Here is a 16704-nt window from a genome sequence, read left to right as displayed (position 1 = left end):
TCAGCGTCACAGTGTTTCCTACCCGATTTGTATACGACCGTGATGTCGTATTCTTGTAGCCGTAAGCTCCATCGAGCAAGCCGTCCGGACGGGTCTTTGAGGTTTGCGAGCCAGCAGAGGGAATGGTGGTCGCTAACAGCACGGAACGGCCTACCGTACAAGTACGGGCGTAACTTGCTGATAGCCCACACTACTGCTAGGCATTCTTTCTCTGTCGCGGAATAGTTACTTTCCGCTTTGGAAAGAGCGCGGCTAGCGTATGCTATCACTTTCTCTACACTGTTCTGCCACTGTACGAGGATGGCACCGATGCCAACGTTGCTGGCGTCAGTACGAATTTCGGTGTCCGAAGCGTCGTCGAAGTGAGCCAGCATGGGTGCAGTTTGCAAGCGCTCACGGAGGGCGCCAAACGCATTCTGCTGTTCTTCACTCCATTCGAAGGCTACGCTATCTTTCATAAGTCGCGTGAGGGGCTCCGCTATGTGAGAAAAGCCTTCCACAAACCGTCTGTAGTATACGCAAAGTACCAAGAAGCCTCTGACAGCCGTCTTATCACTCGGTCGAGGAAAGGAGGCTACAGCAGTCGTTTTTTCGGGGTCTGGTCGAACGCCATTAGCACTCACAACATTGCGCAGAAATTTAAGCTCTTGAAAATCAAGGTGACATTTCTCCGGCTTGATAGTTAACTGCGCTGCACGAATGGCTTCCAGGACACTTCTCAGGCGGGACAAATGCTCTGCGAACGTGCTAGAAAACACAACCACGTCATCCAAATACACGAGGCACGTCTGCCATTTTAGTCCAACCAGAACAGTGTCCATCATGCGCTGGAACGTAGCCGGCGCAGAGCATAGGCCGAAGGGAAGGACCTTGAATTCGTACAGGCCGTCCGGTGTCACGAACGCCGTCTTCTCGCGATCTCGCTCGTCGACTTCGATTTGCCAATAGCCAGATTTCAGGTCCAATGAAGAAAAGAATTTAGCATCACGCAGGCGGTCTAATGTGTCATCAATTCTGGGCAGGGGATAGACGTGTCGCTTTGTAACACTGTTCAATCTGCGGTAATCAACGCAGAAACGGAGGGTGTTGTCTTTTTTCCTTACTAGCACGACAGGTGAGGCCCATGCGCTTCTCGACGGTTGGATAACATCATCTGCCAGCATCTCTTTTACTTGCTTCTTGATTGCCTCCCGCTCCTTATGCGACACTCTGTACGGGTGCTGCCGCACAGGCCTGGCGGACTCGTCCGTAATTATTCGGTGCTTCGCGACCGCCGGACGGCGCACTTTAGATGTCGTGGCAAAGCAATCGGAGAATTCGCGCACAAGGCGTATTAAAGCATCCTTCTCTGTGGTCGAGAGTTTCTGGTCGATTTCCACGGGTATGTGCATGTCAGCTGTCGGCGACTCATCCGAAGTTGTCCCCAATGTGGTTAAATTGGTCACTTTGGCGACTTCCTCGATGAATGCAACGGCGGTACCTTTCGCGAGGTGGCGACGCTCATTGGTGAAGTTGGTAAGCAAGACGGGTGTGCACCCATTCTGAAGGTGTACAAACCCTCTTGCGATACAGATACCCTTGTCCAGTAGCAACCGGATATTCCGTTCGGCTATACCTTCGTAGTCGGCAAATGCGCCACTTATAACGTCGACAAGTACGCTTGTGCGGGTGGGAAGCGTTACGTTGTCGTCGACAATGCGAAGGGCCGTGTCATGTCGGTCGGTGATGCTTCCGGCTATAGCTTTCTTTGTGGAGAAGGTGATTGTGGACTTCGGTAGGTCAATAACGGCCCCATACGAGTTGAGAAAGTCCATGCCAAGTATCAAATCCTTCGAACAATCGGGAAGTACTACGAAGGTGCCGATGTACGTGAAGCCGCGGATCTCGACCCGCGCAGTGCATATACCAGCAGGTGTAAGTAGATGACCCCCAGCTCTGCGAATTTGTAGGCCTGTCCAGGGGGTGATAACTTTCTTAAGTGAAATGGCTAGAGCCTTGCTAATAACGGAGTAATCTGCACCCGTGTCGGCCAACGCAGTCGTCGGAAAGTCGTCGATTCGCACAAGTAGGTCGCAGGAAGCCGGTTGGGTGGTGCAGATTTTGTTGTCACTGGGCGTCTCGTCGTTGGTATCCGGTCGCTCTCGTCGTCGTCGTCGCAATGGAGGATCTTCGAGCGATTCGTCATCAGCGGCCCCACCTCCAGGGGTCGCTGACTTCAGTTTCCCCGGCTTTCAGGGCTGCGCCATAGGCGGTTGGCGGAGTTGGGCGCGAAGCGAGGACTGAAGGAGCGGCGTCGGTTCGGGGACGGTGAACGGGACTCAGAGCGGTGGTGGGGAAACATGTCGTGATGTTCGGCGAGGTATCTTGCTATCTCAGGCGGCCGTTCTCCGTTTCGTGGACGCGGCGCATTGAGTGCGAACCCACGCAAACCGGCCTGGCGGTATGGGCACGCGCGATACACATGACCAGCCTCCCGCAGTGGAAGCAAAGGGGTGTGCGGTCAGGGGTGCGCCAGATATCACTTTTCCGGGAGTTTCTCTCTTCTCAGTACAGCACGGCGGGAAGTGGTGAGGCGGGACGCGGCATGAAGTTTACAGCGGTTGGTTGCGGTTCAACAGTGGCGATAGTAGGCGGAGGACAGCAGTGGGACTGACGTAGGGTCTCTGCATACGTACATCTGGGCAGCGCTGGCCGTGCACACTCGTCAGCTGGTTCGAGAACCCGCACAGCCCTCCTGATTTCGTCCCTAACGAGCTCAGTAACTGACACAGTGGGACGGGGCACCTCACCATGCAGCACTGCCTGCAGCTCCTCCCGGACTATCCTCCTGACCAGTTCACAAAGGCCGTCGACGTTGCCTTCCAGCGCTGTCACAACGTTCGCACCAGAGACGGCAGCTTCCCGGCGGCTATACTGCCGTGCCCGTTGTTGAAGCGCCCTCTCTATCGCGGTGGCCTCTTCAACAAATCCGGGGACTGTTTTTGGAGGACCCCTCATCAGTCCGGCGAAGATCGCTTGCTTTACGCCGCGCAACAAATGCCGCAACTTCTTGTCCTCGGGCATGGATGGATCTGCGCGCCGAAATAAGCTGACCGTGTCTTCGACGTACATGGCAACGCTCTCATTCGGACGTTGGTTCCTCGCCTGCAGCGCAATCTCAGCCTTTTCTTTGCGGTCCATGCTCACATAGGTAGCGAGTAGCCGCTGGCGAAAAGCCTCCCAGGAGGTCATTGCAGCTTCGTTGTTCTCAAACCAGGTCCGCGCGGATTCTTCCAGAGCATAGTAGGCATTGTGAAGCTTAAGCTGCTCATTCCAGCCGTTGAATCTGGCGACACGCTCAAACTGGTCGAGCCAGTCCTCCGCATCTTCGAAAGGTTCGCCATAAAAGGACTTCGGTACCCGTTGCTGCTGGACCACGTACCCAACTGTCATGGGAGTCTCAGGTGAACCGGTGCGCTGTTGTCCCGTCCCGTCATCCTGGCTCTGCGATCTGGGAGCAGCCCGTACTCCACCGGCAGACCAAGTAGGCGGCGGCTGGTCCTCTCGTGAACAGGCGTGATCGGGGTGTCCTGGAGCTTACTCGAGGCCCTTGATGAACCGGGTATCATGTACCCAGCACCTCCACCACTTCTGTCACGGTATAAACAAAACTACTAGCGGAATCGTTTATTTACTCAGGCGAACTTGTGCCCACAAGCGAGCTGCGAACCTCTAGCCTTTGCCGGACTCTCGAGCTCCTCTTCCTTCTCTTCTTCTCCGGGTCCCTTTCTTCGTCGTCGTCGTCTCCACAAGTTATCAGCGGCTATCCCCCAAATTGGGTATGTGGAGAAACCAGAGCGGTTGGTGAATGCCTGCCCAGGGCATGGCGTCAAAGTTCAAACTCATTACCATCTGTGGCCATATGCAGAAAACTAAAGTAATGATCAATAACCTCGGGACAGCACAGCGGTTTGAGATAGGTGGCGAGGCAGTGGAAGTGGTAAGCGAATATATCTACTTAGGCCAAGTTGTGACCCCAGATCCCAACCATGAGGCAGAGATAATTAGAAGGATCAGAATTGGGTGGGGTGCATATGGCAGACATTCTCAGATAATGAATAGCAGACTACCATTTTCGCAGAAGAAAAAAGTGTATGACAGCTGCATCTTACCGGTACTCACCTACGGGGCAGAAACTTGTAGGCTCACTAAGAGGGTTCAACTTAAATTAAGAACGACTCAGCGGGCAATGGAGCGGAAAATGATAGGTGTAACATTCAGGGAAAAGAAGAGAGCGGAGTGGGTCAGGGAGCAAACTGGTGTTAAAGACATATTAGTAGAAATTAAGAAGAAGAAATGGACGTGGGCAGGGCATGTAATGCGAAGGCAAGATAACCGCTGGTCATTAAGGGTAACTGAGTGGATCCCTGGAGAAGGCAAGCGTTGCAGGGGGCGGCAGAAAGTTAGATGGGCAGATGAGATCAAGAAGTTTGCGGGGATAAATTGGTCACAGTTGGCACAGGACCGAGGTAATTGGAAAATAATGGGAGAGGCCTTTGCCCTGCAATGGGCGTAGATAGGCTGATGATGATGATGATGATGATGGTGCAGGATGGTGAGAGCACCGGTGGGGGCGTCCGCTAGTCCGGGATGCCCTGGTCCTTGCGGGCTGCTCGCGCCCTCTCTATCAGCATGCGCTGGGTCGAGAGGTTCGAGCTGGACAGCCAGGAACAGTTGTACATTGCCTTAATGGATGTTATTTTTAACATCTGCATTAAAATATGCACCGATGGACGCAGAAAGTGTCCTCTGCTGGATGAATGGCATGCTTGGTACAATACTACAAGCAAATCTCTGCTATGTAACTCTATGAGAAGCAACAAAGGGATAGTACAAAACCGCATCTATTTGGTGGGAACAGTGATGCTGCAGTAGCTGTCGACAATTAACGTCGAGATAATGACCCAGTCACGCTAATTTGAAATAGGGATGTGCGCTTCCAGAAAGTGTGCCTTGCCAGATATACAGGATTGTGCTTAGTGCAGCAGCGTGTAAAAAATATGGACTGAAGAAGGATAACTCCGGAGTCCTCTAAACGATACCTGGCGCTTTGTTGGTTTACCTGATTTATGGCTGTCTTGTGTTACAGAGCTCATTTTGTCAGTGACGCTAGCTGGCAGGCGACAGTGAGCGATGACGCCCCTGCAAGGCGGGAAAGAGCCGGGGCCGTTGGCGGACCGAGGAGCCGGAGAGGTGGTTGAAGTCCGCAAGGATGGTGCTCTCGCCTGGCTCGTGTGCCTCGCCTCCTTCTGGGTGCACGGTTCCGTGTTCGGCATCATCAACTGCTTCGGCGTGCTGTACCCGACGATACACGACCTCGCACCAGACAAGGACCAGGCGTCTTTCCACGCTTGTGAGTAGAGCGTTACAAGCGACAAGCGCCCGGTTTAGGCGAGGGTCTCGCGGTGGCCTCTTCTCCAAATATAGTCGCGCCGAACAATGTTGCATTCTATTCAGCCAAGAGCGCACTGAGGGAGTGTTTTAGTTGTATGAAACAGGCTCCAAACCTTTGGTGGCGGACATGGAGACACGCCTCTACATGTCCCAAATTTTCTTGCAGGTGATTTACACCATCACAAGGGTGTAACACACAATTGGTACACAAATAATCTGGTCCGGTATAAGCTGGCCAATATCTTTATATAGATGCGTAGTGTGCCGGCAGGTGTGTGTTCATTCAAATTGTGCTTCCTTCATTTTTAGAGCCAGACGGGAAGGGTAAATACTTGTACAATAGCTCTTATACTGTGCCGTTATGCCCGTACTTGCAATACACTCTCTTCAAATGTCCATTTGTGCCTCAGTCTCAATGTATTTCCTACGACAGTGCGGGCATCATTCCCGTGGATTCGGTGTACCCAAGAATGCGTATTCAGCGTGTGCAGGTGTATTTAGTGCATATTGCGTATTTTGGTAACAAAAAAATGTAAAAAATTGCAAGCAACCTTTGTCGATGTATTGGAACAGTTTCGCGGTCAATGTAATATTTCATTTGGGCATATACTCTAGAGATTACTGAACAAGACTTGTTCGTAGCACCTTATTTATATTTGATTACTTGTAACGACAACAAGGTATCGTCCTAGTTGCTTTCTACAGAAGCGAACGAGCAGGATACTTTTGCTGCTTTTAGACAAAATTTTCAGCACTGGTATTTGATTGGTTTCTTGCGGTGCGATGCTGAGCACAAGGACGCGGGTTCGATTCCCGGCCACGGCGGCCGCTTTTATGGTGGAGGCGAAAAGCAAAAACGCCCGTGTATACGAGATGTCGGTGCACGTTAAAGATCCCCACGTGGTCAAAATTAATGCGAAGCCCTTCACTACGGCGCACTTCATCGCCTGAGTTGCGTCGGCGCGTTAAACCCAACAATCAATCAATCAATTGCTTTCTTGCTGGGAACCCCGTCTTCACCTAAGCTCGATGTGACCCTCCGCTATTTAAAATTAATCGATCTTCGTTACTGAAGTTTTATCAAAATAACGTGTTTACTGAGAAGACAGACAAGCGCAGGACTTAGTTTCCCGTTCAGGAATGAGGTTGCAGTCAAATTTCAGCAATGTCCTTCTGAACTTGGTTTGACTTGTAATCCCAGTCTGGAATAATAAAATTTACCTTTCCACGCTAGAAGGAACGAAAAGTAAACGGGAGAAACGAATGCTAGTTGTAACAATTGCAATTGATCTTTAAGAATTGATCATCGTTTGTCGTCGAAGAAAGCCTGAAAGAGCTGCGGAAAGTATGGTACGGTTAAAGCAGAGTTATTCAGATTTTAGTGTCTCTTTGACAAACCTTTTCTGGGTATTTTAAAGAATAAATTCCGTTAGTGCATGCGTCCACTATTGCTTCTCAAGTGCTGTTTATCTGCACGCGGGAAAGGGGATGAAGAGGCGGCGAAGTTGCACCGGGTTAAAAGTGTCCGGGGGTCCTCGCTATTATCCTCTTCCCCTGCGTTCCTCTCCTGCTTCGCATCTGCCCAATCTGCGTGGACAGCCGTAGATACTGGTAAATAGAACAAGTTAAAATGAACAACTGTATTTCTTTCAGACGATTTTTTGTCCCGCATTATGATTACGCGTGAATCCCATGACGAGGTCGTCGTAATGGTTCCGCCTTCGGTAAGCGAGCTCTTGATAGGGAATAATATCGTTCATTGTGACTCAATGATGATGAAAAACTTGTTTCCTTCTATCTTAGTTCCCGACGATTTACTTGGCTGTCAATGACGGGCTAAATGCAAATTCAAATTTTGCGCCGGTTCAAAGAAACGATCATTTATGGTGGGTCAATACTTAGCCTACGTTTTAGCGCGAGAGCACTACGCGCCCAGCTCATAAAAGTGTGTCTGTCCTGTATGAAGCCTGTCAATCAAAATCACGGAGCACAAAAAAATATCGCACGATGAAGACAGCGTTGCCAGGCAACGTGGTTCTGTGCGAATGCAGAGTCTCTCAGTCACGGCTGCAGAGTGATAGCGAAAGCGTTGTCAGGAAGATATAATTCAAGAACGTAGGAGTGTCGCCCTGCAGTCGGGAGGGTTCGAAGCGCGTCTCCTGCTAGCGTTATTGGCTCCTCCCTTGTCAGTCTACCCAGTGCTGCGAATACTCCGTAACGATTAAGGCGCTGGATCAGTGATCATGCTAGGCACAGCGGCTACTGTATGCACCGATTGAGAGAGCGGTAGCCGCACAGAATAGATAAAGGCTGACAGTATTGAGATGCTAGCTGATATCAGGCAGGTTCTGGCTTACGTGGCCGTATCTCCGGCGTGTAGGTAGCGTATGGCCTCTATTGCTTTATCGCCATGAAACATTTTCAGAAAAAGGACGAGCCAAGTGCCTCTGCAACATCGATTAACGGCGTCGTACTTGTTACGATGAACAACAGCGTAAACAAGTGCCCAACCCACAGAGCGTCCATTGACTCAAAAGTGGTGGCTAAAATAATTTTTAAAAAATTGCCCCCACCTCCCCGTGAGGGGAACCCTGTGTAGATGCGACGCATCGTGGGGTTCACTTGGTGTTTCCCTTGGATTGATTCTGAAATCGCGTGAAATGTGTCGGGAACGCGCATGATTATTATGTTTTATGATTATTATTATGTTTTATTGGCCAATCTTGGTCAATCTCTCTAAGTGGTATGCTTGGGGCTTCGCTGTCGCAACGACCTTTACTCCATCATTGTTGCTGTAAGTGGGAGCTTCTTTTATTTTATTGCAAGTGTTAATCATTGCCCCATCATGCGTTGTATCAGTAGCATCTTGACGTAGTTTGAATGAGTCAAGGATATAAGGCGCGTTCGTAGCATTTGATTCTGTCTCGGTTTTGTGGCGCAGTGGGAAGAGCACCATGTACCTCGCGTTCCGCCCACAGGGTCGTGGGATCGAAACCGGGCGCCGCTAACTATTATTTTTTTTTATAGTGTAGGGGGAGGGGTGTGGACGGACAACGCCGTATGGAGGGACAAGGCGAGTGAATGAGATGCAGTCGCATCTAAAACAGGATACACAACGCTGACCGAGTGGCTCTACCCCTCCAGCGCTATAGCCCTCCCATTCACCTTAGTGAAACGATTGTCTTGTTTATGCTATGTCGTAATAAACTGGGTAAAGCGAGGTGTATGGCTGAGGGGCGAAGGGGAAGAAATTGATAGGATAAGATGGGCTTTTCTTCGCTTTTCCGCCGGTTCTACTTTGTTGAGCGAAGGAGGGCAGGGGCTTTTGAAATCAATTCAAAGGGCGCCGTGTTGCTGGACTCAGCCTGTAGGTATGTGGAAAAATAATAACTTAAGTACTCCGCCTGTTTACATTTCTAAGCGGTAACGAGGGCGGTTTAAAAATTGCAAAAATTAAAACACAAAACCTCGAAAGTGAGAATCATCTGAAAATCACCTAAGAAATGCTTAAGCCGCTGTGCTACACACCGGGCCCCTTCAAAATTTGTTTATCCGCCACAAAGGCCTGCACTCCTGGGAAAACATTTTTTTCCAGACGCCGTATAAGCATTTCTATACCAAATTTCTAAGACACTATGGCACATTATAATTACTTGCATAAAAATGCACGTCTCCCTCAAAAACGTCTTATACCCAGTACCTCTGAAGTCGCTGTCACTACTACACACCCATTTATTGTCGAGAAGACATTTTTCAGTGTTAATGTAAGAAGTGTGATACCACAGTAGGGAGGTACTTTGGCTTTATTTTTAAATACATCCATATAACCCCATGAATCACGTGAAACGTCACACACCGATCCTAATAAGAGTCGGCTTCCCTATTACAGTCAAACCTGTATAAAACGAAGCGGACAAAAGTTTTCTTTTTTTTTGTGACATGCAGGTTTTTATTAGATTCACGTTTCCCCTTAATTCTCGCGTGAAGGATGCATGAACAAAACGAATATGCTAGACATCAGGGAAGGCGGACTCACGCTTTAAGTATTTATATCACAGGGAAAATCTGCGTTATTTGCGGCAGCTGATTTCGCACTAACTTAGGCACTACACGGCCCGTATTCACAAACGTAACTTAAGTATATCACTGTTGCGTTCTGACACTTTTAGGTGTCTTAACGCGTTTCAAGAACCAAACTTACACTGAAAAAGCTCCTATTGGCGAATGTGTTGGTATTTTCAGCCCTCAAAATTGTTGAGATGGTGCTAGTTGGAATGCTGTACCGGGCGGCGACGTTCTTCTGTCTCTCCTGCGGAGATTGCGGGGATCCCGAGCTTGTCTTGAAAAGACGAACCTTTTCGTTTTCTCGCAGAACACATCACCGATGAACCGACACCACCGATAGTAGTGCATACGGGCGACTACACGCCGACAGGCGGGCCTAGCACGGGTTGGGGCGAAACAAAAAGTGTTGTTGTCACTCTTGCTGTCTGGTGCCACGCTACACGAGCGAAACGTGAAGTGGCTGCAGCTTTAGCTTCGGGATGGCGCTAGCCGCTTCGTTTATCATCATCATAATCCTGATACATTTCGTTTTTACGTGGTTATAAACGTTTTCTTAGCTGCTGGGTCCGTACAGTAGTGCTATTATTCGCTAAATTAGTTTATTTCTCTGGCCGTTTTTTCAGTAAAAGTGCAAAAAAATCATCACTAATAGCCTTTGCGAGTTCGTTACATCAAGATTAACCACCGCAACACCTTCGTTACATAGAGATCGCCAACACATGGGCTTTAATGGAGGTGGCAATGGGGAATTCACGAACTTCGTTCGATCCAGGAACTCGTTACATAGAGGTTTGTTACATTCAGGTTTAACTGTATACACATTTTTATAGAGGACAATATTAGAAAGTGACGTGAATGTGTCATGGTTCAAGGGGCTTTTAATAAACACCTGCACAAGACCCCATGTATCCTTAGAGCCCTATAAAGTCGACTTCACATTTGTACGCCATCGCTTTGCCGTGAAGACAGTTAGGGGTAGGGGGAGAAAATTCGTTCACCTTCACAATTGAGATCCCAAGACTGAGGAAACAGCCCAGCTGGTGGCTTTCACCTGCTTTAACTTAGGTTTTCTTAGGTCTGCCCATCTTATCGGTAGATCGGGCACTGATGCCGCCGAGCACCCGCCGTCTCTCTCACATAAAAGAACACAGGTCTGCCCGTCAGAGGTTACGCCATCACTCAGAGGAGCCAATCTCCAACGTGCGCCACCCCACCGAACATATGCGCCACGACGCACGCTCTCCACACCTGTTCGTCGGCTTCTCACCACTTTACCTCACACTTTGTCTACGTTTCTCATCGGAAAGAACCCCCAGCCCTCTTCAACTTTACGGAAGCTAGACTCTCGGCGCCCGTTCTCTGAGGAGAATCTCCTAGGTCACTGGCCTACACCGTCAGCTACGCACAAGGCGAAAAAGCCCTCCTGTGTTTTCTAAAAACAACGGACTTGCTCAGAAGACTTTAGCACAAAGGACTACCCTTTATGAACTCACTGAGCGTTTTTGTCTATAGTGTCCTACCGCTGCGGGCACACCACTTTACGCTGTCTGTCCCTTTTCCCTTCTTTTTCTGTTTTCCTCTTTTTCCCCATTGTTCCCCTTTCCCGCGTGTGGGATAGCATACCAGGCCGTAGCCTGGTTAGCATTCCTGCCTTTCCTTTACCTTTTCTCTCTCTCTCTCTCTCTCTCTCTCTCTCTCTCTCTCTCTCTCTCTCTCTCTCTCTCTCTCTCTTGGTCTAGCATTTTCCTTCTCTCCACTTTCCTGCGCCGAGTTTTGAGCGACGCCCGCACAGCTGTAACTGAAGCCTAAACAGCTCCGCTGTCAAAAACAAAGCCCTTTCTTAAGAGAAAGATGGGTAAACATTGGGCAGGCTGTTCTCGAAGGCCCAGCGGTGCCGGCGCTCGCGATGACGTTATAGCTTGCCGAGGCTTGGCTGGGCGAAGGTCGACCACGCCACGCGGCGGAGGAGTTTCTTTTTCTTGTTTTTTTTTTTTCGAACTTAAACAGCTCTGCTGCTAGAAGCGAAGCTTTCTCCATCTACACTGAGTAAAATTAAAGTCCAAAATCCAACGTCCCTCCTAGAGTCAAAAATCTTAACTGCCAGAGTCAGGAGCCAAAGTCCACTTCAACTCAGCCAATGTCCAAAGCCAACGCCCGCGCTACAAACCCAAAGGAAGTGCTGAGCCCCCTGAATGCGACGATAGCGGAATCGGATAGACGCCGGTTCCAAAACGCGAGGAGCCCAGGTTGGATTCCGACCACGGAAGCGTTTTTTTTTTTCACAGTGTCTAGAGTGCCGTCCGACGGCACTCTAACTGGTAGCTGCAGGCATGGCTAGAGTGCCGTCCGACGACAGTAGAATATTTAATACTAGGCTAGCACCGGCAAAAATGTCTTCCGTTGTAGTGTAGAGCATAAGTTTTAGCTTCTTGATACCAAGGGCAGCGTTTCGAGACCGGCTGAAGTCTGGGTCGGTTTTTTTGTCTTCTTTAATTGAACTATAATTTTTATGCCTTAGGTTAGTTTTGGTGTTTCAAGTGATTTCTTTGTGTGCGTTAGGTCATATTGTGTTATGTTTAGGTTAGGCTGCCAAGGTTTACGTTATCAAGAGCGACGTAGTGCCAGGCGCGCCATTTCTGTTACAAAACGCGCTGGATGTCGATATAGTGGAGTGCTTATAATGCCGTCGGACGGCACTCCAGACACAGCCTTTTTTTTTTTCTTCAGGCGCGCGTTCCCCACACCTGCGCGTCCGCCACTTGCCTCCTCGACATTTTCTCTCACACTTATTCGCCTAGCACGTTCCTCCTCTACACTTGGCTACGGCGAGTTTTGAGCCAAGGCCGCACGGCTGCCACTCAAAACGAACGGGGCCATTGTTTTATTCTAAAGATTTGGTTTTCATAGTGCCCCAGCGCTTGTTCCTAAACAGACGATACTGTATTCACTGAGAAATCAATCAACTAAAAGAAGTACTGACAAAAACTTTTGAAGGCGAGATAACGTTGGAGATAGATTGGTGTGAACACACATACAATATCTGCAGAATATCAGCGGCAAATACAGCCTGAACATATTGAAAATCGATTTAAAAGTGTGCGAAACGCAACCGTGCAGCCAACGGAGGACTTCGCGCAGTCGCATTCCCTCGATGGGGAGTAAATAAACACTATCCAAACGCGCCAAGAGTTTGTGTTGGCCGCTTCCGCAGTGTGCGTTAAAACTGGTGTCTGTATGATTCAAACGGGGCACTCTTTCGAATGAATCAAACTTGCGTTTTCTATGCATAGCTTCTTTAAATAGCCCCGCTGTTAATATAGGGACTCTGATATCAAGTATGAAGATCGTACGGTCTTTTATTCACAGCGTTTTTATTTTTATATGCAGGTTAAGTATGGCACATTACCTTGTGTAGACGGACATACGAGTGTCCTCGTTCAGTGCGCATATAAATGCTTAGGCACTTAAAAGTACCGCGTCACCGGAAAAATGATTACCTCTACCATCTACAGATACCTTTGAAAGCTAAAGTACCCCGGAATTATTAAACTCGTTTTCAAATAGCAGTGGCGCTATGCCGCCTTATAAGGATCATTATAGGTGAGTGCTGTCTTCTCGCCCATCGGTGCACGCAGCCTTGGTCGGTTCCCTGTGCGTGGGTACCACGTTCGCCCTCTCGCCAGTAGCCAGTCTCCTAGCGGACAAATTCGGAGCCCGGCTGACCGTTGTCTGCGGTGGCCTCATTGGAACCTTGGGTCTCCTGCTCAGCGCGTGGGCCTTCAGGGTGAGTGCTCCAACGCTCGATGTATACAAGCAAGAACAATACGGCGTGCGTGCCCATTTCCCGAGTAGATTACAATGTGCAGGCATCGCGAGGAAGCAGCCGTCTGGAGCTGATGTCAAATTTAAACTAAGATGCCAAAGTACTCAGCACGAGAAGGCTCCATCCGAAGTCAACAACGGTACGGGTTATTTTGGGAACTTAAAAGACGCCAGCCACCAACGCCGCCTTTGGTGAAGTTCAAGAAAACGTTATGCGTTTTGACTGGAAGCTTCCGCTTTATTTACTGACAGGGCCACTTCTTTTAGAGAATATTTTGTTTGCATGGTCTTTGGTGTTTTAGTTTTTGTGCCTTTTCGAAAACTTTGCCTCGTATGTACTTACGGCAAGTGTTTTTCTCTGCAGAAGTTGCCTACACGCCATTTTAATTTATATTGCTTTCCGGCCTATGTGTCCCTGCTATTTTTGCCTAATGCCCGACATAGGGTGTTTCTGATCGAGGTGATACACGTAGAAACCTATGCGTTCGATATTTCGACGGATGCGAAGCATCGGCAGGTGTCATAAGTGATTCAATGCAGAAATTTGGGCGAATTGGTGATAGGACTTCGACATGGTAAAAAAAAAGCGCAATAGACGGGGACAGAAGAAGAGAGAATGACATGGTCGGTGGCTCAGTGGCTAAGGCGTTGCGCTGCTGAGCACGAGGTCGCGGGTTCTATTCCCAGCCGTGGCGGCCGCTTGTCTGATGGAGGCGAAAAGCAAAAACACCCATGTGTACCAGATTTTGGCGCACGTTAAAGATCCCCAGGTGGTCAAAATTAATCCGGAGCCCTCCACTACGGCGCGCCTCATCGCCTGCGCTGCGTCGGCGTGTTAAACCCTACAATCAAATCAATCAAGACTGACACGGGACGAGCGCTAGACATAAATTGAGGCTTTACTGACAGGAAAGGCAACACAAATATAAATGCGCAGAAGCGCTACAAAAAGATACAGAAGGCGCAGCTTTTACAGAGAATGTGATTGCAGCTCCAGATAGGCTCTTTTTTTTGTGTGCAAAGCCAGAGACGGTGTGCTCACGCATTTGTCATTTTTCTTGATATTTCTCTTGATAATACAGAACGCCCCAGAGGTCTCTCTTTGCAGCTGCGTCCTAAAGCTGTTTCCTGACGTACGTCAATCTGTTTCGTAGCCCCGTTGAAGCTGTGCGCGTAAGCCTTGATATAAATATGAGCAAAGTAACATCACCTTGATTTCAAACAGGACCTCCGGGAAGAATACAGCGGAATTCGTGTGTCGCAAAATCCCATTCGCATCCCTGGGTTGTAATCGAACCTTCAAGTTTTCGTGTTCATGCACAATCTACGAAGTCCTCGATATCGCGGGAAATTTCTGGTTTGTTTTAAAATATACGCGCATTCAACAGGTGCAGACTGTTTTAGAAAAGAATAGGGGAGTCTAAGTTTCTAAATTACTACGTTACCACGTCCCTAAGATCCCTCATAAAACAGAGGCGAGAAAACTTTAGTTATATCTCATTCCACATAATCACAAGAGTGTTTTAGGCCCTAGATAAGTTACGCTCCGCACAAGTGCATGGGAATTCGTACATGGGCGTTCTTGCAAGATAGAACCCCAAGGGTAAAAACGTGGCCTTCAGAAAAAATCAATTTCTAATGTACACACATGCGTTTTGGCGCTCGCAGGTTCCTTACCTATGGGCCACCTATGGAGGTCTTCTCGGAGTTGGCTCAACGATGGCATACGCGCCATCTTTAGCAGTTCTCGCGCACTACTTCAACCGGAGGCTTGGCTTAGCGAATGGCGTCGCTACGGCGGGCAGTTCCGTCTTCACGGCACTTCTGCCCTTGCCTCTGTCTGCGATGCTGTCTTCCATTGGACTGGCAAACACGTTCAGGGTGAGTGACATTGACTTGACCTTGAAAGATATTACTTCCTAATGCAACACACAACACACCTTCCATAGCTATCACAGCTGCGAACTCACGATGGGGCAACATCATATGCCTTACTGCTGCTCCGCGGTTGATTGGCTTGCTCTTTGTGGTGCTCCCCAACCCGAGGATGTCGGCTCAAAACACCCGTGTGTATACAAGAATTCGAAGGTAGTCAAAACATTTCGACGTGCCCAACGCTGATCCGTGTGCCTCCCTTAAAGCGCGCCTTTTAGTTTCCTTTCTCAAAGCCACAATTTCACACCAACAGTCGTTGTATTTTTTTTGTTACGACGTATAAATTTGGATGTCGCAGTATTCTTCTTCTTTTTTGTTACTGTAAATTTTCTCGATTGTATTTCTGCATGATCTCTGTTTTGTGTGGTTTTAAACGTTCGCATACGTCCACAGAAAGGCTTTGTCATTGGTCACACTTTTGGCTAACCTCTTGACGACATTTTGTTCTGCGACAGCAAGGAATGTTCACGTGAATATGCAGTGAATCTTCCTGTCTGAATTTTTTTCTACCAACAACGAATGCGCGCATGTTCATTCACAGCTCACGTTAGTAGATGTGAAGCGGCACCTGTTTGTCGTGCAGAACGTGCTTCCTAGCTTACTACCTACGAAAACGGATGAAGTCGTAACAAAAGAATCAACTGTGTAAGGGAGATGGGATTTTCTTTGGTAGTGCAGCGGCAAATACACCTCAGATGCGTGTTCCCTTTCCCGCAGGTGATGTCCGTGCTCATGCTGACAGTTGCTATTTGCGGCGCGACTTTCAGGAGTCCAGTCGTTATGCAGGCCTGGGAAGAAGAGGATAAGGTAAGCATTAGGAGGTCACGTAGTCGTGCTACATGAACATAGCTGTTAAAATAACGCATATGAAGTTGAAGAAGCGATTTCCCTGCTTACAACGTTTGCTATTTTAAGAGTCTAGGTCTTATCCGCCACAGCCATGCTTCGTCAGTAACCCAGTGTGTCAATTACCACTCCACATCTTCAGTGTAAGGAAGTATAAATATTCCAGTGGCAGTGTAGACCCTCCGACTTTTTAACGCTCTTCCAAAATTGATTTTGTTGCTTAACATTTTTGTGATGCTTATTGCATTATTCACCACGTACACTTCCCTTTCTGCCAAAACTGCCCAAGGGTAATCAGAGACCGTTAAGCTATTGCCATATTTCTTCCCGATTACCTTGCGTTATGCTTATTACGATAATAAATAGATGTCGAAGTTCTAGCATAATTTATTTTTAATTTTATTGCAGATGAAGACATCATTACTGCGGAATTTTCATGAGCATAATTTTTCCGTACTTTATTTACAATGAAATTTTTCTTTTATCAAACTCTTCTACTCTTTCCTTTGATGCAGAACTCTTCTTTGATCCAAACAATAATATTGCGGAATTGTAGAGAGCATAATTTTTCCAAACTTGGATCAATGAAGAGTTTCTTGTAGT

At 48.4% G+C, this 16704-nt stretch overlaps 1 protein-coding gene across 1 annotated transcript in view; it reads left to right on the top strand.

Moving 5' to 3' along the window:
- The window catches only part of LOC144137598 (monocarboxylate transporter 10-like), a 49607-nt gene that overhangs the window by 10012 nt on the left and 22891 nt on the right, over positions 1-16704 (top strand). Inside the window, exons 2-5 of the mRNA XM_077669534.1 lie at positions 5129-5392; positions 13134-13282; positions 14989-15201; positions 15973-16062. Of these exons, the coding sequence (XP_077525660.1) occupies positions 5173-5392; positions 13134-13282; positions 14989-15201; positions 15973-16062 (672 nt within the window). The 5' untranslated portion in view covers positions 5129-5172. The remainder of the gene's footprint in view (positions 1-5128; positions 5393-13133; positions 13283-14988; positions 15202-15972; positions 16063-16704) is intronic.

This window comes from Haemaphysalis longicornis, unplaced genomic scaffold (genome assembly GCF_048455015.1).
Source record: "Haemaphysalis longicornis isolate Haplotype H1 unplaced genomic scaffold, Haemaphysalis longicornis Haplotype H1 scaffold_41, whole genome shotgun sequence".
NCBI classification, from domain to species: domain Eukaryota; kingdom Metazoa; phylum Arthropoda; class Arachnida; order Ixodida; family Ixodidae; genus Haemaphysalis; species Haemaphysalis longicornis.
This window is presented reverse-complemented; position numbering and strand designations above follow the sequence as displayed.